This window comes from Chiloscyllium plagiosum, unplaced genomic scaffold, assembly GCF_037043375.1.
Source record: "Chiloscyllium plagiosum isolate Xiang-an unplaced genomic scaffold, Cpla_swu_hap1 HiC_scaffold_24, whole genome shotgun sequence".
NCBI classification, from domain to species: domain Eukaryota; kingdom Metazoa; phylum Chordata; class Chondrichthyes; order Orectolobiformes; family Hemiscylliidae; genus Chiloscyllium; species Chiloscyllium plagiosum.
Window position 1 is genome coordinate 29,209,760 of NW_028270162.1, and position 27,054 is coordinate 29,236,813.

At 37.1% G+C, this 27,054-nt stretch overlaps 1 protein-coding gene across 6 annotated transcripts in view; it reads left to right on the top strand.

Moving 5' to 3' along the window:
- Positions 1-27,054, top strand: part of atxn2 (ataxin 2) — a 105,504-nt gene that overhangs the window by 46,128 nt on the left and 32,322 nt on the right. For 2 of the 6 annotated variants that reach the window (XM_043715670.2, XM_043715671.2), the window contains exons 6-12: positions 10,365-10,379; positions 14,579-14,700; positions 15,512-15,603; positions 16,417-16,614; positions 19,991-20,169; positions 22,551-22,760; positions 25,161-25,337. In XM_043715670.2, the coding sequence (XP_043571605.1) occupies positions 10,365-10,379; positions 14,579-14,700; positions 15,512-15,603; positions 16,417-16,614; positions 19,991-20,169; positions 22,551-22,760; positions 25,161-25,337 (993 nt within the window). The remainder of the gene's footprint in view (positions 1-10,364; positions 10,380-14,578; positions 14,701-15,511; positions 15,604-16,416; positions 16,615-19,990; positions 20,170-22,550; positions 22,761-25,160; positions 25,338-27,054) is intronic. The other 4 variants (XM_043715672.2, XM_043715674.2, XM_043715673.2 and 1 more) reach the window with 3 other exon arrangements.

The window sequence follows — 27,054 nt, forward strand, 5'->3', positions numbered from 1 at the left end:
AAGAAGGGTCTCACCATCACAAAGGCAATTAGGGATGAAGAATAAATACTGACCTTTCCAGCGATATTTGAAGTCTCCAAAGTCTTGCAGGACCTGAGAGTTTCCCTCCAATTAGAGTTGACTGGTGGTTTAACCAGAGGGCCACCATGCTTCAAGTGGTCCTTCATGAGTAACCCCAGCAAGTATGGGAATTGAATCCATGCTGTTGGCACCACTCAGTGTTGCAAACTAGCAGTCTAGCCAACTGAGCTAACTGTTCCCCATTAGTCATGCACAGGTATAAGGAAGTAATTTATTCTAAATAGCTGCATAAAAAAGGTTTTCCTTCTCATTGCTTTGCTTATCAATTTAAGTCACCTTAAATTGATGTACTTTTGTTTTGATCCTTCTACCAAAGGGTACAATTTTTACTTTATCCATATCTTTTGTGATTCAAGGTATCTTTATCAAATCTCTTAATTTTGCCTTCTCCAAGGACAGCAGCCTCAACTTCTCAAACCTATTCACATAACTGAGTTTACTAATCTATAGAATCATTCTTGTGAATGTCTTTGCATCTTTCCCAGAATGTGTTTAGAATTGGATACAGGACTTCAATTCTGATACTCCAGTTGAAGGCTCAACCTTTTTTATTGTATAATTTTATCATGATTTCCAGCCTATGCTTCTGTTTATAAAGTCCACAGTCCTGTACACTTTATTAACCTACCCTTGGACCTTAATTGGTCAAGACCCTTTTGAGAAGCTTATCCTTTGTTGTTTTGCGTTCTCAATCTTCTGAGCTGAATAAATGTATTTAGTCCAAAGAATATTGAGTCTTAAGTTGTGGTGCACTATTCGTTAACTAATTTGTGATTATCAAGGTATTTTTCACAGCTTTTTAATGTAATTTATTAACTACTCTTCCATCCCAATCTTGCTAATATATTTTGTTTAAACAGGGATATCATATCCTAATATCTTGCTGAATATAGTCAAATCAATTTTAAATTACAAAATGTACCAGCTTTGATTTTTTTGCCTCCTTTTTAAAAAATTGATATATCTCAAACATATGTATTTAGTTCAAAGAATGAGTACAGCGACTTCTGGAATCAAGTTGATAGAGAGAATAAAGTGATCAGAAGTAAAAGGCAATCAACAAAATAAGATTTTAATTTTAGGACATAACTGAGTTCCTCCAACGGTGCAATTGAAATAATAAACATACGTGATTTGGTCTAAGCAGGTCCTTGGAAGGAATAACTGAAAAGTGATGTAGATCAACAAGTATAAAAGTTTATACTCTTCTATATCATAGTTACGAATTTTTCAAACAAAGGTTTAATCTAGATCTCAGCCTTTCTTGAATTTAGTTTTGATGAAAAATATGTGGGTATAATACAGTTTAAGACTAACACAGTTTTGTTTTCTGAAGTTCAAAATAATCTTTAAACCAGAGTGAACTGGATCAACTTTTCAATTTCTCAGCAATGTTAGCAACTTTATAAACATAGAAGCAGATGATGGTGTTAATCAACCTGTTGAAACATTTGTAAGAAGTTTATTTGCAAGGACTCCACATTTTTATTGAAACTTTCAGTGGTACCACCATTCTTTATGTATTTAATCATTTTTCAGCACATAAGAATGTATTTCAGTGTCAGCAAGATAAATTAATTTACTTTATTAATGTGATAAAGATGATGAAAATTCAAATTAAAATTCTTTATCAATAGAGAGAATGCAAAGAGGATTTTAAAATGTTAAATCCTATAAAAAGGAATGGTTTGGATTTTCCTTGGTTGTGGGGAAATCTTCTAAAAATACATGTTTTTTTCTGTAATTATCTGGTTTTGCCAGTCCTACCAAAGGTTCTTGAATAGGTTTAAAGCTGCTTAAGCTGTGTACCAAACAATAAACGTGTTTTGCTAGATTCTGTAAAATCGGTTATTTAATCATGCAACCCTATGAGCCAGTCCTGTGTGGGTTAAATGAGAAAAACTGAACTTCTGATGTGAACAACTATGTTCATAGGGAGCTGAACGATGTACATGTAATTTGTGCAGGTTGTTGCACAGCACAAAATCCAGGGAAATATTGAGTAATTGGCAATATGATTTCTCGGGACATATGTCCTGCACCATCACCTTTCTGCAAGCATTTAATAATTAATTACAGCTTTCCGTTAGCTATTAAAGACAATGGTAATCGCAAATTCTGTAAATTAATGTTACAACTTTGTCTGTCTGGACTGAAGTTAATGCCATTATTGGCCTTCTGGTGACTAATCCAAAATATTGGTCCAAGTAGTACGGTAACATTAGCTGTAACATTTTGGACTGGAAGCATGGTATCTGAGCTAGAAAACAATAGAGCAACTATGGACATTAATGTTTATTTTATTTAATAATGAATTTAGTATCTTTTTAAAGCAGAATTCTTACTGAATAAAGTACTCTTACATCTACATTCCCCTGGTCAAAACTTTATTTGAAAGATCTGCCATAAGAAAATACATGGATGCATACTCAGCAGTATCCAAACTTAGTCCCTCACTGTTTCACGCTAATCCCCACAATCAAATGGTCTCAGTGAGGGTATCACATTGATTAGATGGAACAAGATTATGAAAATGTTATTGGTTACTTGACATGTCATCACAAATTGTATTAATTGCATGGCCCATTATCTAAGTTTATGCAATGTAAAGTTAGGACCCAATATTTTGGAAGCTTAAAATCTGAGTTATTAACTATTGAACTTGAAGTAATTTCACAATTGGATTTTTCAGAACTCATACTGTAGGGATAAGGCTGAAGGGGCTAAGAATGTTTACATTTTTGAGTCATTAGAAACTGCAGTGACTGTTCAAATATGAGTTTAGAATATTTGAAGTCTAGAGATAGCAGTATTAAAATTAGATAAAGCCTATTGAGTGAACAAAATGGCAGAAATAAACCATTTGGAGTGGTTGTGACTAAAGACAAGTGATTTGTCTATGCGAGAGGTATTGGAGCCATCTTACATATGGAAACAACATTCCCATTTTTGTGCTGAAACTTTCTAACCAAGACCAAGAGGGTAAGTGTTTATGGTATAAATGAGTTACGTCGCTGTTTGTTTAGCTATGAGTTTTGGATATTGTCTTCATATCGGAGGTTGAGACCAAGCACATTTTGATGTTTGCAACTAGTAAAGGGTGATAATTAAGTTTTCAAGAAATATGATAAATCAGAAAAAAAGTCTGTCCCCTCAAATTTATGGAGATGATAATGTGAAAGTAATTAATTGATTATAGAATGAACTTCTATGGATAAGCTTGGATGATGAGTGGAGATTAAATGATATGAAGTAATGTTGGTCACATTATGAAGGAGCACCTTAGTTTAAATAAAATAGGATAAACTACCAACTTCAACACACATGAGAAATCTATATGGCCATGGGAGTAACTTTGATTGAAACGTTTGCCTTGGTTGTCAGTGCATGATAGTAGATCATAGCTTTTGAGTGTACCTGTGATTGTGAAATGATTCAAGAACAGGATGGTAGAAGTGGAGAATACAGGATTGCTTGTGTCAAGAATTTAAAGAAATTCTACTGGGAATACGCAAGACTTTAGGGGGCCATGTAGGTTTGAATTATGGAACTTCCTAAATAAAAGGCGTGTGGCATAGAAGCAATATTGTTCAGAACCAGTCACATAAGATGGGATAGTTTTAAAGTATAAATTATTGCAGGTAATCTGCAAAAGACAAATGAAATAGTTATCAAAGAACATTCAGTGAGGAGGTTAGTATGGAATTCAAAAAAAGCTTTGACATGTTGGTGGACTAGGCTGATAAGTGGCAGATGAGGTTCAATGCAGAGAGATGACAGGTGATGCATTTTGGTCAGAAGAATGACAATATAAAGGTGACGGAGCAAGCAGTTAGTGATGTTGATCTCATCTGGCATATTGTATGTAGTTATGGGCATCACATTGTAGAATGATGTGAATGCATTGGAGAGAATGCAGAAAAGGATTTAAAAGAATTGTTCCAGGAATTGTTTCAGTTCAGAGGATAGATTGAAGAAGTTGGGACTGTTCTTCATGAGAAGAAGGTTGGAAAGCGATATGATAGAGGTTTTCAAAATGATGAACAGGCTAGATGAAGTTGGTGGGGAGAAGCTATTCCTGCTCAACAGAAAAAAGGGGCATAGATGTGCCATCTAAACAAGGATGATGTGTGTGGGGGGGGTGGGAGAAACATCTTTTTCACACAGAAATTAGTTAGGAAATGGAATGCACTATCTTGAAACTTGGTGGAGGAAAGTTCAGTTGGGCAATTTGAGGGGGCATTGGGTGGTTATTTTGGATAGAGTTGGTGTGCAGAGATGTGGAGAAAAGGCAAGAGTTTGGCATTAAGTAATAAAATGGTGGAGATACAATGGGCCAAATGGCATCTTAGTGAAGTTAAACATTTCTGAGATTTTTTTGTTTGAGATATTGCTGAAATGCTACAGAAACGTAAGAGGTCATGGAAAATAAACTATTTGCAAACCTGTTAGGATTTGTTTGATGATGAGAAAAGCTTAAGTAATGATGTGGGCCCGATGCATATAATAGAAATGAAGCTTTTACCAAACTGGTGGGAACGTATTAGTCATCCAGTTTTGAGAACACTTTACACAACATTTAACCAGTTTCAACACACAAGCATGGTAGAGTGTTATTTAAATGGTGAAGGATTGAGGAATGTTGATGTACAAAGGGACTTGGTTGTCCTTGTACGCTAATCATTGAAATGAAACCGGTGGATGCAGCAAGCAGTTGAGAAGACAAATAATATGGTGGACTTCATTGCACAAGGGTTTGAGTACAAGAACAAGAATGTACAGCTGGAGCAAGACAGGCCCTTGAGACCACACCTAGAGTATTGTGTGCAGGTTTAGTCTGTTAGCTAAGAGAGGATGTACCTTTCATAGATTGAGTGCAGTGTTCACTTGACTTGGAAAGGCTGGTTTGTTTAATTAGAGATTGGGTTGAAAGGGCTGCATTCACAGGAATTTCCAAGAAAGTGAGTATCTCATTTAAACAAAATACTGAAAGGTTTGGAAAGACCGGATGTAGGAATATTTCCCTCATTTGGGTGTATACAATAAGGGTCACAATTTCAGGAAAGATGGTATGCCAGTTAGCACTAAAATGGGAAGTTTTTTCACTTGGTTAGCAGTGAACCTGTGGAATTCTCTACCATAGAAGGCTGTGGAGTCAAAGCCACTGCATGTGTTTAAGAAATTAATGATTTCTAGAAGCTGAAGGTGCCAAGATGTATTGTGGTAAAGTGTTGAGATAAGGATTAGCCATGATCATGTTGAATGGTAATTTACAAAGTGCATTTCACCTTGCAGTTTGGCTGATCTTAAAATTTACAGGCTGGGCACTTAATTTACTATATTTTGTTTCCATTGGATTTAAAAGTAAAACCAAACTCAGTTTGAGATTGCAGATTAACTGCAAAATCTTTCAGCATCTGTTTGCTTTTAAGTGTTGTTCTCAGAATGTGTGTACCACTGACCTGTTTGACATCTATTGTCCAACTTGGTAGCGAATGAGTTTTTAATATGCTTTTAGTTGGTGGAAAGACGAGATTGCAAAGTACTGTTCAACTATACTTTGATCTTAAAAATACAGGCTGTGTATTTTAATTTGCTACTTTCAATGTTGATAGCAATCGCATCCTATAATTCTGTGGATAACTATTTTAAACTCTAGGTATGTCTATTTTCCATTTATTAGGAAGGCAGGGATGACAGTCAAAAAGTGTTGAGGAATGTAAGCTACAAAGTCACTACCACCTGGGTTTTTCATCCACTGACTTGAATGGGCAGAGAAACAATCCCTGTAGACTGAAGCCACCCCAAATCACACCTCTGCCAAGTCTTCAATATTAAATGGTTATTTTAATAAATAAATTGATTTGTAAAAATCTAGCTACTCTGCAATGGAGTGTAATAGTCACTCCACATTTTCTAGTAAAGAATTTTAAGGTAAAAGAAGTAACTGATTTAACTAGCAAATTTAGAAACAGAAAATAGGAGCAGAAGTAGGCCATTCAGCCTTTCAAACCTGTTCTACCAGTCATCATGATCCGGGTTAATTCTATATCTCAAAGACCTATTCCTGCTCTATACCCAAACCACTTGACACTTTTAGCTTCTTTAAATCTGTTTCTTTCTTAAATATGCATGTTGCTTCCTCCAGTCTCTGCCGTCCATGTACTGCTACAATGCTGTTTTAAAAATTCTAGGACATAGCTATGTATGGTGAATGGCAGGAGAGGACCATGCAGCTGTGACCAAGCATTTTTTGTTGAAGATTTTGAGGTGTGTATTGAAGGAGCCTTCATATCTTGCTGCATTGCATCTGTAACAATCTTACTAGTGGTGAAAGTTCATGGGTTGCTGATCTAGCAGACTGCTTTGTTGTAAATGGTGCTGAGCTACTTGTGTTGCAAATGATGAAAATTTCAACACTTGCTTGGTTTCTAGGCAAGATGAGCCTTCAAGATGTTAATGGTTGGTGATGTATCTTGGTAATACCATTTAAGCGAGGTGGTTCCACTTTTGTTGTATTGGAAGTGTTTTTTCTGGCACTTGTGTAGTTTGAATGTGCTTTGCCACTGCATGCTGTACTGAACTTGTGAGCAACCACAAACTGTTTCATTATTTGGGACAGTCAGAATTTACAATGCAATCAGCAAATGGCTCACTTCTAACTTTTGAGGAAAAGTAGTGACTAGCCAGCTAAAAATGTAACCCTGAAGAAATACTGCAGCAGTTTCCCAAATATAGGTGATCGAAAACAGTCATGCTGCATTATTGTTAGAGGTAGAGATATCTGGGCCTATTTAAATTACTTGGATTTGATGCATACGGAATATATTAGTGAAGCAAGTTAAGATGCATAGTTATCTATTCCCTCCCTCTTTCAATTTTGCTGGAAAAATTGAAACATAATTGATAGCTTTTATAATTTTTCAATTTTTCAACATGTAGCAGTAATGTCATAAAAATTGCAGAATCATGGTTGTTTTAGCTTTTACAAATGCATAAGTGAGGTACCTACTATATGAAATTTGTTGGACTCAGTTTTGAAATCAATTTTCGCAAATTGATAATTCTCTTGTTTGACCCTTAAAAGAATAGTTTGTATTTAAAAAACTAACTTATTTATTAGAAGCTATCAAATTTTCTAAGAATTTCGTGTAGATGTTGTAGTGAATGAAAAATCCCAATGATCAACAGTCTTGCGATTTGGATTGGTTCATACAATCAATGTTGATCCTCTGACAGCTGAGCAAACAGCAGACAAACAACAAATGCTGGAAATCACAGCAGGCCAGACAGCATCCATGAAGAGAGATCAAGCTAACGTTTCGAGTCTGTGACTGCAGAGCTGATGTGAAGTGTGGAGGGGTGAACATTTATGAAGTAGTTTTGGGCGGGTGATGGTGTGGGGGCACTATGGTAGACCCATTCCTCCCCCTTCCTCTCTTCTCTCTCTCTTTCCCCCTCCTCCCCCCCCCCCCCCCCCCCCCCCCCTCCTACAGCATAAATGCTGTCCCCTCTGCATTTCACTTCAGCTCTGAAGAGTCATCTAGACTCGAAACATAAGCTTGATGTTTTCTGACCTGCTGTGATCTTTAGCATTAGCGACTTGTGAGAAAGGTTTTAGCTCAGGTTGATAAGTATGTAAGTTAGCTCGTTGAGTTTGAAGGATTCTTTTCAAACATTTTGTCGCCATAGTAGGGGTAAATCTCTGAAGGGTTGGTGCTAATCCTGCCTCTCTATTTATAGGTCTTGGTTTCTTAAGGTGGGTGACATCATTTCCAGCTCTCTTTATTTTTTATTTTCAAGGGAAGGTAGATAGGATCTAAATCAATGTGTTTGTTGATGGAGTTCTGGTTAGAATGCCACGCCTCTAAAGAATTCTCATGTGTCTCTTTTGTTTTGCCTGTCCTTGGGCTGTATGTGTTGTCCCAGTCAAAGTCTTTGTATGTATAGAAACTAGTGATAGTGGGTCGTGTCTTTTGGTGGCCAGTTGGTGTTCATGTATCTTAGTGGCTAGTTTCCTGCTAGTTTTTACGATGTAGTAGTGTTTTTTTTAAACCATTTTTGCATGGTATCTTGTAAATGATGTTAGATTTGCTGTAGTATCTTCATTAGTTGCTGTTTATGGACTACCATGATGCCAAAGGGTCTGAGTGGTTTGGAAGTCATTTCTGATATGCCTTTGTAAAGTAATGTGGCTATAGTTTTTGGTTGCATTATGTCTACTTGTTTGGGTTCGCTTCTGAGGAAGTGGCAGGCTGTGTTTATTGGGTACCTGTTTCTTGAAAATGTATAGATATTTTTCTTCTTTTTGTAGTTCTCGGGTGCTGCAGTATGATGTAGCTCGTTGAAATAATGTCTTGAAACAGTTCCGTTTGAGTGTTGGGATGATTGTTTCTGAAGTTAAGTATTTGGTATATGTTTGTTTTTCTGTAGATGCTGGTTTGAAGCTGTCTGTTAATTGTACGTTTAACTGTCACGTCTAGGAATGGGGGTCTGTTGTCGTTCTCCTCTTTTATGAATTTTATGCCAGTCAGAATATTGTTTGTGGTTTTGTATGTTCCCTCTAATTTGTTCCATTTCGTGATCACAAAGGTGTCATCTAGCGAGTTTTAAGAAGATTTATAGCTCAGGTTGAGGTACTGGATGTAAGTTTGCTTGCAGAGCTGCAAGGTTCATGGGATGGAAGAATAGTTAACAAATTATATTAAAAAGCTGTGAAAAATACCTTAATCACAAATTAATAGTGCACCTTAACTTGAGAGTCAATATTCTTTGGACTGAATAGGTTTATTTAGCTCAGAAGATTGAGAACGCAAAACAACAAACGATAAGCTTCTCAAAAGGGTCTAGGACCAATTAAGGTCAAAGGGTAGAATAATAAAGTGTACAGGCCTCTGGTGAAGCACTGGTGGTATGGCCCGCTTTTATTTGTTAAGGTTTCCTTAGGTGGATGATGTCATTTCTTCTTTTTCTCAGGGTGGTAAATGGTGGTACCCCCTGATAAAAAGAATTGGAAATGATGCCGCCACCCCAAGGAAACCGAAACACACAGCAGGCCATACCACCAGTGCTTCACTGGAGGCTCACCGATGATGTTACCTAGTATGGTGACGAAACATCTGAAAATGAATCTACCAGCTCAGTGAGCAAACTTACATCCAGAAAGTGTCATCTATGTAATGGACTCAAAGTTTGGGTTGGATAGTTGGGAGGGAAACTTGTTCAAGTCTCTGCATTACTGCTTCTGCTATAAGTCCTCATACTGGTGATCCTATAAGTGTTCTGTTGACTTGTTTGCAGGTTTTGCTATTGAATGTGAAGTGAGTGGTGATGCACAGATCCACTAGCTTGAGGATGTTGTCTTTGATGAAGTTGGTGCTGCCTAGTAGTGATGCCAGTGTTTCTTTGGCCAGGTTGATTTAGTTGATGCGAAAAGGGGCATTCTAACCAGAACTCCATCAATAAATACTGATTTAGATCCTATCTACCTGCCCTTGAAAAGAAAAAAAACAAATGGCATTACTCACCTTAAGAAACCAACACACTATAAAGAGAGAGAGGCAGAACATAGCACCAGTGTTTCACTGGAAACTCTCATTAATGATGTTACCTAGTATGGTGACAAAACATTTGAAAACAAACCTTCAAGCTCAGTGAACTAACTTACTTACATATCTCCAACATTTGTTGTTTTCACTACAGATTCCAGCATCTGCAGTAATTTGCTCCTAGATAGGCAAACAACTGTTGGTTCATTTCTTCATGTTTCAGATCAATTTTCGCTTGTTATTTTTGTCATCTGTCCGTCTCTGTCTGTTCCCCCCCCCCCCCCCCCCCCACCTCTGTCGTTCCCCCGGCCGCCGCCTCTCTTCCTCCCCCCCCCTTCGGTCTCCTCTCCCCTCTTTCTCTCCCTTCCCCCCCCACCTATCTCTCTCCTTCTCTCTCACTGCGTCCCTTTCTTTATTTCTTTGGCCTTCACTTTGCCTGGATCCCTGCTCACTGATATCTTCCCCACCCACTCCAACACCTGTCTACTTGTGTTCACTCTGCTTCACATTGCAATATGCTATTAGGAAATTTGTTTTAATATGCTGTGACATTAGTAGAAAGTGGATAAACTGTTTCCTGCATGATCATCTCCTCACTTTGACCCCATCCACAATAGTTTTAGTAAGTTGTCACAGTTAAGTATATCTGCCAGGCAGGTTATTCATAATCCTTAAAATATGTTTGTTTACTGATTATTGTTTCTTTTTTCCACCTTCTCTTTCTGATCTCTGTAGTTCCATCTGAAACAGGTAATTCTGATGTTTACTTTGTTTTTCTACCATATATGTATATTAACACTGTCCCATTTATTTCAAACTGACTCTAAGCTTAATACCTGCTTGTGACCTATGTTAAACTGGCAGTGCATCTTTGAAAAAATGGCATGTTAAAATTCAAGTGGTGCTCAAAGCTACTAAATATAGTCAATAACTGCTTTAAGAACAATCATTTGGATTTTTAGTCTGAACTGATTTTAATTTATTGGGGAATGTATGTAAAATCAACTTCACCTTAGTGCACATCAAGTTAAAACTGGAGTGGTCTTTGAATATATATATATTAGCATTTGTCCTAAATTATCTTTAGTCAGGTGTGAAGAATGTGCAACTTAAATTATATAAAGTTGTATAAAACTGTGCATTTGCTTGTATAAATATTATATCTGTTATTTCCAATAACAGATAAAGTTATAAGTAGGAAACCACTTCCATTTTAAAGAGCAATTCCTTGCAGTTGATTTATTCTGAATTCCTGATTGAGCAACAAGAACTATTTAATTTGATAAGTTGAAAAGGACTTTATTTTAAGGTTATTGATTTTCCTCAAAGCAGCGCATTTTTACAAAAACTTACAACAGCTTCATACTGGTAGCATTTACAAATCTCATGACATTTGCCAAATTGTATTGGCAATTCAAAAAGAAAATTTGATGTGAATTTGAGCATTATCAGCATTTAGCTGGAGAATATAGAAACAATGCAGCAACGTTTCTGCATCTTGAAAAAATCTTTAAATCTCAGCTTTTCTTATTAAAACTAATGATTAAAAAGAAAAAAAGATACTTTGAAATAAATTATAGCATTTCCAGCAAATTTTCTAAACACTCATTGTTTTGATTGTAATGTTATGCTGATAATAGGTTAATGTGGTTTGCCTAAATGGATTTATAAAAATAAATAACACTCCCTAAAGACCGCTGTTGATTCAGAAAATAGTTTACAAAATCAAATAATTTCTACTACCCAAAAGGAATAGAGACAATTTTTGGAAAAAAATCAGTGCTGAAAATGCTCAGCAAAGCTGGCCAGGAATGAATTACCATGTTGAGTCAAATGTGACTCTTCAGAAGACAAATTATACAATTTGTATGCATTTTCCCAGCAATGGTTAGGGCATTCTAATGTTACTGAAGTGAGACAAAAGGTTTATAGCTTCTTTAGCATGTTCAGTGATTATACAAATCACATGACTGTTCCTGTAGTATTTCTAAGGGCTTTGCTTTCTGAAGGAGGGAACATGATCTTTATTATTGTAACTAATGATTATGGGCAATCTCTAGCAGATTAAGTCCATAAAGCAGTTGGTCTTATTTAAAATTACATTGTCACTGTGTAATTTACTATAAACCAAAAATCCTATTGTAATGATATTTACATGGTTGTTAGAACCACACAAATTCAATCATGTAGCCCACAGTTAACTTACACAGTGCCTTGCTATGCTTTTCACCATCCTGAATCCTTGAGTTTACTGTTGTTGTACAATTGCAACTTTAGGTCTCCTTTCATTTTATAAAGTTTTTGTAGCCTGTCATCACAGAATTACTTGAGGGATTGGAGTGTTGCCTGTAATATATGCAAAATCTTGCAGTTATTACTTTAATGGAAAGGAAAACACATGCGTTATTTTGATTATAATGTGACATTGGTGAGTGATAACTTGTTATTTTATAAGTGTAAATAATACTCCCTGAAGACCACCTCTGCTTCAGAAAATAGTTTACAGTATTAAATTATTTTTGCTATACTAAATTAAAAATGATAGCATTCATGAGACACCCTCGACTCCTTGGATAATACACATAGAATTTCAAGAGATGTGGATACTTAGAGCTAAGTGGCACTTTTGTGGGATTTTTTTTGTTAGATACGTTGAAAAGTAACAGCCAAAGAGGGAGAAGAAGCAAGCAAAAATGAAAGGAAAATCAGTTTTTAGGAACAGAAAATAAGTAACACTGTTTTGAGTGAATAATACAGCCATTCAGGTCATTGATTAATAACAACGTAGTAGTAGTACTGCATGCCTGGAAGAAAATAGCATGTTTGTGACTATCAATCTTTTTTTTAAATTTTTGTTTTTTGAAGCAACCTGTTCAGAGATGTTATTTCACACCTCTGGAGCAGGTGAGACTTGAACCTAGGCTTCCTGGTCTGGAGTAGGGGCATTACCATTGTGCCACAAAAGAGCCCCTTACTGTGACCATCAGTTACTGTTCATATTTATTCTGCCTTGTAACATTTGCAACAAATGGTATGGTTTTGCATTTGTCTCCGCTTGCCAGAGTTTGTGAAGCAGTCTCCCATGATCCTTATCAAATGTTTCAGGTATGACTGCTGACAGTTATGACCTCAGTACACAAGTCTAGAGTAATGCAGTGTATTAGTATTAGATGCTTGCCAGATACCCATTCGGCAAAGGAACTGGGGTTATTTTTGGAAGAAGTTTAAAACATTTGTTGGAAATGTTCAAAATTGAGGGGTTTTTAAATGAAGTGAAGAATAAAATTTGCAGGCCAGTAAATATAAACAATGTTTAAACATTCAAAGAAATGAAAGGAGCAGCTATGGAAATTTATTTTAAGCAGTTTAGCAGTTTAACTGAAATTGATTGAGTTAGAATTCATGACCCTTTTTGATCTGTAAGTGGATAAAATTTGATAAAATGTTGAGGAGCAGGGGTAGGCAAAGCAATTAGATTGAATGAATAGTTTTTTCAGAGATCTGGCACATTCCTTAAAATGAAAAGGCTCTTTTGTATTCGAATATTTTGTGTAGTTATCTCATCTGTTCTGTAGAAACAAGTGATGCATCAAATAAAAATATATCCAGATGTTATGAATAGTTTGTGCCACAAAAGAGCCCCTTTTGTGTTCTGTTACCACAGATGTAAACTGGTATTTTTCCTACCTGCTCCTTCATAGGAAATAGCAGTTTGTTTGAACATACTGATTTCCCTTGACTCCATACCCACGTAGTTTATAGTATGTTTTGAGCCTTTGTCTATGAATATGATACTTGGATCACCTTTCATTTCTTCGTCTTTGCGCTGAGCCGAGGTAATATGACTAATTGTAGTAGTCTTAAATGCAGGCCTTACTGAGATCAGCTGATGACAATCTAGATCAACCTTGAACTATGCATTGTTAAATAAATTGTTGATATCTCTGCAATGGCTGCATTTTCTATGCTGTTTCCATCTTAACTGACATTTTGCAAAGAACAAAACGGCAGCTCGATATTTTAGGAAGATGGGGTTTGTCATCTGAGGTTGCTCTTAGTGTTCTGTAATATGTAGGATCTATCAGCAGAATAGGTCGCATTGTTCTCTCATCCTGGAGCACACAGTGATACTCCTGCAAATCTGCAGAAACCAAATAGGTGAAATTCATGCTGTACAAAAAAAATGGTATGAACTTCAGAGTTAAAATGATCAACTTGCAAGAGAGAACTGATTTTGCTTGCTTCGTGCATGTTTTCCTCAGTCACATATTCACATCTTTGTTTAGTTATAGTGTATGTGCAGGCACAAGGCATTTAGACAACTGATCAGATCTGACATCATGCATGTAATGTTTTAGTATTTTTCAAAATTGCACTTAAACATCTTTTTGTTGAAAGCTTTTGTTGGCCCATTTATCTGAGGTATTTCAAGGTTTTAGGCTGCCATTGTGGACAAGTGGGCAGCAGTCAATTTTTTCCAGTCTTTGAGTAACAAATAGGAAGCACATGATTGCAACAATTCATCTCCTTGACCCAACTTTTTCCTATTGGGCCTGCCTTGCTTTCTGCCCAGAATTTCTTGCCTAGCACAGCAATGTTTGGAAACTAAAAGAGATTATTGTCATACCTGTATCTTCCGTTTGGTAGTATGTGTTAATACCCAAGGGCAACCTTTTCACATTCTCTCTCAAATTTAAGAACATGAAAATTCTAAACGTGAATTTCCTACTGGTGCTTAATTTGAAATGCAAGCATTAATTATCACCTTAAAGTGTCTTTTTAGACTCCCAGTATAAACTTGTTTATCCATTAGCTATTACTGTGGTCTCAAGCTAATATTTTGGAGCAGCATTTGTTTCCATAAAATGAAGTAATTTAGTTGTGAAACTGTAAAAATTTTGATGCTGCAGATTAATACAATAGCTTTTTTAAAAAAAATACTGTTTCAGATGCTTTCACCGATGCTGCCATAGGCTCAAGACTAAATGGTGAACATAAAGACAAAGATCTAGAACCATGGGATGGTGGTGATAGCACCAATGAAGATTTGGAAGCTCTGGAATCGGATGTGGTAAGCTCTTTCAATTCTGAATTTAAATAACGACCAAAAAAAACCAAAATATATTAAGTTGTTTCTTACTTGTGTTGTATCATTGTAACGTTTTTTTAGGAAGGAAATAACATTATATTTAGACTGTGGCCAAGCTCTCTGTATAGTTGGCTCACTGTTTTCAATTTGAATTGCCTTTGGGAACGAGAAACCTATTAGCTCTGACATAGTATGAGAGTCATTGTTCAGAAGATATTTGAATGCGTTCCACAAATAAATCTAAGGAGTTATATTTATTTAGTTTTGAAATTAACTGGTGAGTTCTTCAGTTACACAACTTTGTGCAGTTGGAAAAATATTGAATATTCTGCTGCTTGTAATTCTTTCAGAATTTTTGTGGAATTGTGATACTCTGCTGTAGTTTTACTTAATTTTTAATCCGATGTGCTTGTGAAGCAAACTAGAAGCATTTGATGTGAATTTCATATAAATCACTGCTATAAGCACAGACTACATCAGTAATATTACATTGCAGTACTGTTTTCATTTCAAATTACTGATGTAGATTTTGCTAGGGACCAAGGAATTAAATATAACTTGGTGCATGAACATCTTGATCGTTTCTTCATATGTGAAGTAATATTTTTGTTGGGTATCAAGAAAGGTGTGATCTCCATTTGAGATCATTATTTGGCTGGCCTTTTACTTGTAAATTAATATTTATTGAAAATTGATTATGACACTCAAAGGATGTGTAACCTTTTGTGTAGAAAAATAAATTGTTGGTACAGTTTCTTGCTGGTTTAAAAAAAAATTTTCTTTCTTACCTCAGTCTAACGGCTGGGATCCCAATGATATGTTCAGATTTAATGAGGAAACTTATGGCGTGAGATCCACCTATGACAGCAGTTTATCCTCCTATACGTAAGTGCACAGATTTCAATAAACACCTTGGGTAATTATTTTGGTTTTATTATTTATAATCCTGTTAAAGCCTTCCATTTTTCCGCTTTGACAGCTCTTTTCAAGATTTAAAAAATTGAATGTGAATGGCATATTGGAAAACTGGCTGTAAATCCACTTCTTTTCTTTGTCATCACATTTAAAAGAATGATTTTTTAAAAAAGAAGCTGAAAAAGTTGAGCATAAATTCTATTTGGCTAAAGTAGTATCTCCTCCCTGACCTATCACCTTCATCTCCTCCCCCACTGACCTGTTGTACTCTATGCTACTCTATCCCCACCCCCACCCTCCTCTAGCTTATCTCTCCACGCTTCAGGCTCTCTGCCTTTATTCCTGATGAAGGGCTTTTGCCCGAAACGTCGATTTCGAAGCTCCTCGGATGCTGCCTGAATTGCTGTGCTCTTCCAGCACCACTGATCCAGAATTCTATTTATATATACCATGGAGCCAGATCTGCTACCCAGTATGACAGCACTCCACTATAATTTCCTGATTGAGTGAATGTTAGTTTCACATTTTTAGCCCCGCTTTACCAGGTTTAAGACAAATATATTTATTATAACCTTTCTATTTCTTTGCCCTATAAAAGAGAATATTCTTAATTTTATCCTTTATTTTTTGCAATTCTAACTTTCTTGGTGTTCCTTTGTTTTCTACAGCAATTATTTTTAAAATCAGATTTGCTTCATATTATTTTTAATAGGTCTAAAGATTTTTATCACTTTTTATGGTTGTGGTTTTCTCGAACTTATTTTATCTGTGTATCACACACAGAGTACCTTTGGAAAGGGATAATTCTGAAGAATTTTTACGACGTGAAGCTAGAGCAGCTCAACTTGCTGAAGAAATAGAATCAAGTGCCCAATATAAGGCAAGAGTTGCATTAGAAAATGATGAAAGGACAGAAGAGGAGAAATACACGGCTGTACAAAGATCTCCCAATGAAAAAGAGAGCCATGCTGTCACCCCCAGGTACTATCGCACTTTTATACAGATGTAGTATTCTGCAGTATTTAATTACTTATTGTAGAAAATTCTCTGGGGAATGAAGTGATCAGGATACAATTCAATTCCACATTAAGAATGACATGCTTAGTCCTAAACAAGAATATTAAAGCCAAGTGCAAAGTTATGAATGGAGATCTGCCCAAGGTGGATTGAGTAAATAAACAAGTAGTATGGGAGTTAATAATAGTGCAGAAACATTTTTTTAAATTCAAAATGTTGGTCCTAGCTTTCGGTAACACACAAAAAGGTGGAAAATAGAAGGAGTAAGCCATCCAACCCTCAGATCTTGCTCTGCCATTCAATAATAAAGTAGCTTAGGGTGTGGGTTTGCTCGCTGAACTGTAGGTTTGATATCCAGACGTTTCATTACCTGGCTAGGTAACATCATCAGTGGCGACCTCCAAGTGAAGCAAAGCTGTTGTCTCCTGCTTTCTATTTATATCTTTCTCCTGGATGGGGTTCCTGGGGTTTGTGGTGATATAATTTCCTGTTTGTTTCCTGAGGGGTTGATAGATGGCATCTAGATGCCATGTGTTTGTTTATGACGTTTTTCAGATTCAGATTACTTACAGTATGGAAACAGGCCCTTCGGCCCAACAAGTCCACACCGCCCCGCCGAAGCGCAACCCACCCATACCCCTACATTTACCCCTTAGCTAACACTACGGGCAATTTAGCATGGCCAATTCACCTGACCTGCACATCTTTGGACTGTGGGAGGAAACCGGAGCACCCGGAGGAAACCCACGCAGACACGGGGAGAACGTGCAAACTCCACACAGGCGGGAATTGAACCCGGGTCTCTGGCGCTGTGAGGCAGCAGTTCTAACCACTGTGCCACCGTGCCGCCCACTAATACACTTATACGTTATGGTTGGAGTGAAAAAAAAACCCACCATTTCGACTGGGACAACACATCTACCCTGGGACAGGCTAAGCAAAGACATGCCAGAGAATTCCTAGAGGCCTGGCACTCCAACCACAGCGCCATAAACAAACACACAGATTTGGATACCATCTATCAACCCTTCAGAAAATGAACAGGAAATTATATCACCAGGAAACCCATCCAGGACAAACATATAAATAGAAAGCAGGAGACAACAGCTTTGCTTCACTTGGAGGTCGCCACTGATGATGTTACCTAGCCAGGTAATGAAACGTCTGGATATCAAACCTACAGCTCAGTGAGCAAACCTACACCCTAAACCTCAACCTGAGCTACAAACCTTGCAAAAATATAATAGCAGATCATCCAACTTGATACACTTTTCCCACTTTCATCCCATATGCTTTGACCCCTTTAATCCTAAGAAGTGTTAAAGGATTGCAAATGGGTTCTGTGGTGTTGAGTCCATTTGTAAGTTGATTTGTGCACATGTTGGAACATGACACAGGATAATATAAACCAGTTGTTTGTAAGTACAGGCAATGTTTGTATGTTGGTCTTTAAAATGACACCCAATGTGGGATCGTATGTGAGCATTTGTAAATTGGGAATCTCCTGTATCTAATCCCTCCTTCAAAACTTATAATGTTTTGGCTGCCTCCACTTTGTGGCTGATAATTTTAAAGGCTCACCACGCAGAGAGAAGAAATTGCCCCTCCTCCCCATCTCAGTCTTTACTGACTATCCCATATCGTTAAGCAGTCCTGCTAGAATTTTACGGGTGCCTGAATGATTCCCCTCTCATTCTTCTAAACTCCAACGATTATAGTCCTAACCAACCCAGTCACTCTTCATATTGTCAGCCTTGTCATCCCTGGAACCAGTCTTGTAAACAGACAGATAAACCAACTCGAGAAATCCAGGAAAATTATGATTATAGCCTAAATCACATGAAGCGAGAGGTTGGCTAAAGCTTAAGCAAAAGTGACCTATCCCAGATTTATTTATTTTAAGAGGCATGTGAAGAATGCAAGGGGAAATTATACAGAAGATAAGAAAGAGAAAATAACTTCCAGTGGATTTTCAACTAAATGAAGATCTCCTAGCAGCTTGCCCTGGTTAATATTTCTTCACATGGAGTACCATCCATCCTGAGAAACAAAGCAAATCATTCAGCCCATTGAGCTTGCTCCATTATTCAGCATAACCATGGCAGATCATTTCCTTCAAAATCTTTTTCCCCACATTATCTCCTTTATCTCCAGTACTGTGTGCAGTTCTGGTCGCCTCACTTTAGGAAAGATGTGGAAGCTTTGGAGAGGGTGCAGAGGAGATTTACCAGGATGTTGCCTGGAATGAAGAATAGGTTAAGAGTGCTAGGCCTTTTATCATTGGAACGGCGAAGGATGAGGGGTGGCTTGATAGAGGTTTATAAGATGATCAGGGAAATAGATAGAGTAGACAGTCAGAGACTTTTTCCCCGGGTACAACAGTGTGTTACAAGGGGACATAAATTTAAGGTGAAGGGTGGAAGGTATAGAGGGATGTCAGGGGTAGGTTCTTTACCCAGAGAGTGGTGGGGGCATGGAATGTGCTGCCTGTGGGAGTGGCAGAGTCAGAATCATTGGTGACCTTTAAGCGGCAATTGGATAGGTACATGGATAAATGCTTAAGCTAGGACAAATGTTCGGCACAACCTCGTGGGCCGAAGGGCCTGTTCTGTGCTGTATTGTTCTATGTTCTGTGTTTATCCCTTCATGAAATTCATATTTAGAGATCGGTCAATCTTTGCTCTAAACAGGCTTAATGGCTGAGCTTCTACAGCCCTATGGGGTAGAAAATTCATATGATTCACAACCTTCTAAGTAAAAACAAATCTTGTCTTTGTCCTAAGTGGCTATCCTGTTGTTTTGAAACTGACCTCCCCAGGTTGCAGTGAGTATGATAAAAGAAAAGAGTATGATGAAATTTAAAGAATGTATTTTAATCCCTCTATTTGAGTCATCTTGAGAAATCATTTTGGTTATTATAAATGTCAACATTTTTGTCCTGTACAAAATATACTTATAATCAACACATTAAAATAATGTATTACAACAATGATTATCAAGGAAACAATTAATGAAACAGTTCTAGGTTTATTACTTTACATGGTCCTGAAAGCCAAAACAGCAGTTAAGAATACAATGATTGTGCTTTTTTGCAATCAGGTGGTAGAAAAGTAACCGATCAAGACTTCATTCCTACTTATCTGAAGGTCAAGTTTGAAAGTAGTGGGTGAAGTTACAACTTGTCTTCCCAATGATTGAATACTCCACTACATCCCCATTCAAATTCACACTTAAGTAATGGTAACTAGAGGGTATATGGTTTAATTGTTCATTTTATAGTTAAGCAATGTTGCAATGCATATGTTTTATTTTTAGATCAATTATGTTCTTTTTTACGTAGGGAGAATAAGTACATTCCACCAGGACAAAGGAATAGGGATGGAATGTCTTGGGGAAGTACAAGACAGCATTCACCAAGGATTGGGCAGTCCAGCTCGGGCCCACCACCTTCCCGGGCTGGATCTCATACAACGGATTACAGTCCTAATTCTGGGACAGACCAAAGAGTTGTTAATGGAGGCAAGTATTTACTTCAATTTAAGAAGGAGATCTTTATCAATAATGCTAGTTGTACATGTGGGCAATGCAATCTGAAATTTCACTGGTTCTGCAGTCAGTAGAACCAAAATATTGGAAAGTGTATGGATAGGTCTTTTACTTAGTCTGTTAGAAATCTTGAGCCCTTTAAAATGGTTGCGGCAGTATGTATTAAGGTTATTAAAATCCATTAATGTATAATTCTATGTAATTATACAATGATTTTGTGCAAATTTAAATCCAAATTGGTCTCAAGAAAAAAGCTTGTTTGGTTTTCACTTGGGGTCAGTGTAGCTCGACAATAGGTGACTTATTATTTGTGTATGGCATACTTTCTGTAGGACAAGAAACATTTGAACATATTGATAGAGCTGAGAGGTATGTTTACATCTAGCATGATTATTTATAAATGTACAAGTATAATCCAAGTATAAATGGGCAGAAGTACTTGGTAAATGTACCTTTTTGATATACACTAAGGACGTGTTTCTGTGCCTCTGGTAAACTAAAAGTTCTCTGGAGTGCTCTGTGATTATACATGATATCTTAAAATTTAATTTTCACCGCAGTTGTTTTCAATTATCTGTCCTGAAATTTATCCTTTTGGAATTCCCTCCCTTCTCTTGCAAATACGGTTAAGGTAATTATGACCCACAAAGGGGTTTTAGCTAAAGTCTTCAGATATATAAAAAAAACACATTTGGCTTTGACTATTTAATGTACATTGTTTTATTGCACACAAATTAGTGTTACTTTGAAATATTTCAGTACCAAACTGTTTGAATTATTTAGTATATATAAATTAGCTGATTTGCATAACTGAAGTTGCAGTCTGTGAACTTTTAGTGCCATAGATAGCTGCTGTGCAAGATCTGGGAACACCTCAAAATTTTGATTACCCATAGCCAATTCAATTTGACATGATGATCCATGTGAATTAGAGCACAGTTGGTCATATGCCTGAACCTTAAGAGCTTATAAAATTACCGAACAAAATTTGTTTGAATTAGATTTGGTTTCTCAGATATTAAGTGGACAATATCATGGGTTGAAAACACAGCAAGCAACAGAAGTAGTTCAATGAAATTGAAGTCTTTATTTAAGCTATTTGTTATAAAGGAACAATATTAGTGAATCTTAATTATGAAATTGGAAAGTCAAATCATCCATCTGTACTCTAATGTTTACAACAATTATTGATTTTTGAGGCTGAGGGGATTCATTCCTAGGACAAAACACTTTTTTAAAAAAAAGTAAACTTGTCTATGAATTTATTGTTGTAACAACCATCCGTTAAAAGGATAATGTATGGTACAGTAGGTTTACCCGTTACAATTTTGTGTCAAGTAACTGCCTTTCATCCATTCAGAGTGAAGCACAGCATTTAGAATTCATTTTTATTTGTTATTCACAAGATGGCTGATTTGAGAATTAGGAAAAAAAGACCACCAGTTGGAACATTGATAAATTGGGAACCGAAGTGGATGCAGCTTTTCTTCACATTTGGTTATGTCAGGTGGTGTGGAGTACTTTATTTTGGTATTAAGAACATGAATTGAGGTGTTCTATGCCTGATTATTGGCAGTCTTAGCCTGCTGAGTTCTAAACCGTTAATTTAGAGTTGTTTCTTCCTCTCTCATTGCAGTTTTGTAACTTCTAAATATTATTAGTAAAATAAAAAATTACATTCATAACACTTGCCGCTTACACTAAAAAAACACTTTGGCATATTTTTTGTATTCTACATTTGCCATCAGTTGAAGGAACTTAGCATTCACTATTATTCAGTACCCGTTTGTAGAGACCATTTTTCCATGATCTCCCAAATTTCTGTGATAATGAGTATCTCTCCTAATTAACAAACATTGATTTGTGTATTTACAGTACTGAATCCAGTGATATTTTGTGTAGCCAAATGTTACTGCAAATACAATATTTCTTAAATATTTTTATAGAACGTTTTTAACAGATCACATTGTGTGGTTCATGAAACACCACTTAAAAAACACCTCCGAACAAGGAAAAAAGTCAGATGTATTAAGTATGGAAGTCTTAATGCACATTAGAAGTGCTTGCTTTCAAAACACATCTTGCTTCCATTTTAAAATAAATTAAAAGCTCTGTGTTGCTTCCCAAAAAGCTGAGATACAAGATATTTTAAAACACTCACTTTTCTCTCCTTGTGCCAGTATACTGTGTATACTGCATTTATTTTTAAATGTGCAATATGTTTTGAAATGTTGACAAAAATTGTGAATTATTTTATTATTTATTGTCTTGTGAAGTGTATATAATGTTTTTTGTTACTTATTCCCATATTTTTCTTTAGTTTTTACTTTCCTTTATATCATTTGTTCTGTCAGGTGTTGCCTGGCCTTCGCCTTGCCCATCTCCTTCCTCACGCCCACCTTCTCGCTATCAGTCAGCTCCCAACTCTCTTCCACCTCGGGCAGCCACTCCTACCAGGCCGCCCTCCAGGCCCCCTTCACGGCCTTCAAGGCCTCCGTCTCACCCCTCTGCTCATGGTTCTCCAGCTCCTGTCTCTACTATGCCTAAACGCATGTCTTCAGAAGGTACCACAGTTAGTCCTTCCATATATGTTTGTTCAATTTCTTTGTTATATAATATTCTATTTTATTTTATTAACTTGCAACATGTATGACATTTGAAAGCTAAGCATGTTTAATCCTTCTTGCTTGCCATTACCTTGTCCGTAACCAGCTTTCTTGAAATACATATCTTTGTCATCAGAAATGAGCATTTATATAAATATGTTTTTGAGACGGTTGTGTGATGATCAATGGTTGCATGTTGCTTACACAACTTGCCTTAAAATTAATTACTTAAAATCCAACGGGCTGCTTCTGACATTCAAGTAAGATTATTTTAATGTGACACTGATTGTGAGACTTAATCATTTATGCTATGTGCAAGTTCGTTTAGTGGTGGAAATTGTGGGTTGCAGAATAACTGTCTTAACGGCAAGTGATCAGAGATCGTTGCTTCATAAACTAATCAGTGACCAGTCCAGATTGCCGAACTTTCGCTTTTCAAAAAAGTACCTTGGACACTTCATTTTGTAGAATTAGCCATTATTTTAATGTTTAGGTATTGTCAGGAATAAAAACATTCAAAAGGATCTAAATAAAATTTTACACTACTTTAGGATCTAGCTCATTTCTCCCAAATTTTATGCAATGAATTCCAAAGTGATGCAATTTATTTAATAGGCAAGTTGAACTAACCACTTCATAGGAATTTCCACTGTAACATTCTGAACATTTCCTCGAGTGGCCATGAGGGTGAGAATTTAAACACAAAGCCAAACCAAAGGACTGTGCTGGAAATGAAACAAAAATATTAAAACATTGGCTTGCTCAGCATGCTGGGCAGCATCTATAGAGAGAAACATTAAACATTTTATTCTGAAGCAAAACCTTTTTCTCAGATGTTACTTAACCTACATATTTTAAGTTTTTAATTGAAAATGTTAGGTGGGTGACCCCAACAGGCCTTGTATCACACATGATCAGATTCACTCAATCAGTTAATATTCTCCATGCTACATGCAGGTTAGCTTAGGTGCGGTCATTTTACATGAATTTGGGAGATCTCGTAACTTTTTGAGCTAAAACTGCTTACAGTGCACTTGTTACTGTTTGTGTACAAAACTGTATTTATTTGTAAAGTTAATATTTTGAGACGTTGCTATGTGGCTGCTTGAGGGGCCAGCTTGTATCACAGCTTTACTGCATGTTTATGGCTGCTTAAGCATTTCTTACATGTGGTATATCATCGAAACAAATTACCTCTGGACAATTAGAGCCTAAAGGATTTAATGGTTTCTATTCTGAGTCCTAAATATTTGAAAATGGTTAATTTTCCAATGGTAAGAAGGACATTAACTTGGAGATGTAGGGTTATTCATATGTACAACAAGTTGATGCTTTTAGTTGGAGTGAAAGCTTTGCAAACAATATTGAGATTTTTCAGATTGCTGAAGAATCAGTCATATAGCGCATATTCTAAATTGTATAGAGTATTACTTTAAAAAGAGAGCTAATACACATGTAATTAGTTGTCGGTGCTGTTATACTACTGAACTGGTGGGGAAGAAAATTTATTTGGTGAGTATCCAGTCCTGATTACAGCTAATTAATGCACTCGCTGAGAAGTGCAAACGTGTAGCAATTGAGCATAAGAATGGGCTGTACAAGGAATGTAGCTTTCCCATCTACAAACAGGCAGATAGGTCTGTCAGTTGCTGTGCAGGGTCAACCATGATGGTTTCAAGGGTGAGATAACATCCAAGGTAAAATCCAGCATTTTAATTACTTTACCTATACAAATTTAAGCTCCCTAAAGATTCCCTCAATTATTAATATGAATTATGGACTAGACGATGATTATAGCAAGCTTTCTGGAGAACGTCACTGCGTCTGAGTCTTTTGTGATTTTCATCTGTATACTTTCAGAGCTCTCGATGTAGTAAATAAGAATCATTTGCTTTTCTGCTGAAGTTATTGTCCCTGTCTCCTGGGTTATGTCCATTTACAGATTTCTATTACCCATTATACTTGGCCATTGAATTTTGAACTTGAGGCCTTTATGATCTATAAGGTGAATTTCACACCTCTGTACTGCCTGTTGACATTACATAAAGTAGGATGCGAAGGGTATTTTTGGGGCAAAGACTCTTGCACAGATCATCTGGGCTAGGCGGCCTATTTCAGTACTGGACATTCTAAGTAAATCTGTAGGTTCAGATCCATAAAGAGCAGCAATAAAAGTCTGAGGTTCTGCGAACAGCAATATGTTATCTTCTGAGCACCCTAATTCTGCAAGCTACATGTGAGTGCAAAGGTATTGGGAAACTCCCAGTCTGTAAACCTAAACTTGGAGATTATCAGTCTCTCATTTTGTATGCCATTTTCCATGTATTAATATTAATTGCATTTTGTTTTGTCATCAAGGTCCTCCACGAATGTCTCCGAAGGCACAGCGCCATCCTCGACATAGAGGTCCTTCTGGTCGAACTGGCGTGTCTTCAGGTTCAGATTTCATAGGTCACAATGTGTCTGGAGAAATTTCTGCTCCTGTTCCACGAAACAGTCCTTCAGCAGGGACATGGTCATCTGTAGTCAGTGGAGGTAAATCTATTGAAGTTTGAAATGTTAGATTTAACTCTGTTTTAGGGTTTTTACCTAATCTGGAGGGTTTTTTTAAAACCAATAACAAATTGCATTTGGCGGCTTTTCTGTATTATTCAGGCAAAAATGGATCACAGAACCAAAGAGGAGCTATTAGAGCAGTGATCAGAGCATTGGCTGAGGAGAGTTTCCATGCAAAAAATAAATGAACAGACAGTTTATATTTGCCAATTCCAGCCATTTGGCCAGAGTCAGACAAGAGTGTGGAGGAGATGGGAGGGGCAATATCATGTAGAACTAGCGGATTTTAGAGCTTGGAGCATATAAGGCTAAGAATCCGACGGACTGAGGAATGCACAAGTGTAGATCAGGAAGGGTGAGAGTTACATTGAGAGTGGAAACAGAATGACATAGCAGTAAGTGTTTGGATGAGTTTGCAGGCTGAGGCCAGTGAATGACTAACTAGGAGAGCTTCAGGATGCAGTACGGTCTCACTGTTCAAAAGGGATGCATTCTTGGCAAATGTTGCAAACAATGAAATCACAAGCAGCAAGCATGTTTTATCTGGGAGCCTGAAAGACGTTAGACCTGCGATGGAGCATCTCTGAGAGTGTGTGTATAAATTGGGGCGGAAGCTCAATGCCTAAACCACTTGCTTGGGAATTCAAATAGCACAGCATTCAGCTAGGTGGAAATGGCCAGCATTAAGTTCGAGAATAACAACAGTCACATCTCAGAAAATCATTAGCAAGAAACTGCTATTGGGACAGTGTTTAAATGAGTGAATTAGAAAAGCATATTTTTAATAGCTGAAGTAAGTGGGCCAGCTAGCATTTATTGCTATCCCTAATTGCCCTTGAGACGATGGCGGTGAACTGTCTCCTTGAACTGCTGCAGTCCATGGGGAGGGAATTCCAGGATTTTAACCTGCAACACTGAAGGAACGGTGAAATATTTCCAAGTCAGAATGGTGAGTAGCTTGCAGGTGGTTGTGTTCCTATGTATCTGCTTCCCCTGTCTTTTCTCGATGGAAGTGATCGTAGATTTGGAAGATGCTATCTAAAGATCTTTGAATTTCTGCAGTGTGTCTTGCTGCTGCAACTGAGCATCAGTGGTGAGGGAATGAATGCTTGTGGATCTGGCACCAAGCATGCTGCTTTGTCCTGGATGGTGTCAAACTGCTTGAATGTTGTTAGAGTTGTGCTCGTCCAGGCAAATGGGGAGTATTTAATTGTGTTCCTGACTTGTGCCTTATAGATGGTGGATAGGCTTTTGAGAGTCCGGACGTGAGTTACACACCACAGTATTCCTAGTCTGCAACTTTTTCTTTTTGCCACTGTTATATGATGAGTCCAGTTCAGTTTCTGGTCAGTGGTAACCCTAATCATGTTCATTGTGGGGGCTCCACTGATGGTAACATGATTTGAATGTTAAGGGACAGTGTTTAGATTGTCACTTATTGGTGATGGTCATCGTTTGACGTTTGTGTGACACTTGTGCCACTTGTCCACCCAAGAATGGATATTGTCCAGTTCTTGTTGCATCTGAACATGGATTGTTTCAGTGTCTGAGGAGTCATGACAAGCGCTGAACACTGTGCAATCATTGGTGAACATCTCTACTTCTGACCTTGTGATGGAAGGAAGACCATTGAAGATAGTTGGGCCTAGTCAACTACACTGAGGAATTTCTGCAGAGATATTCTTGAGCTGACTGA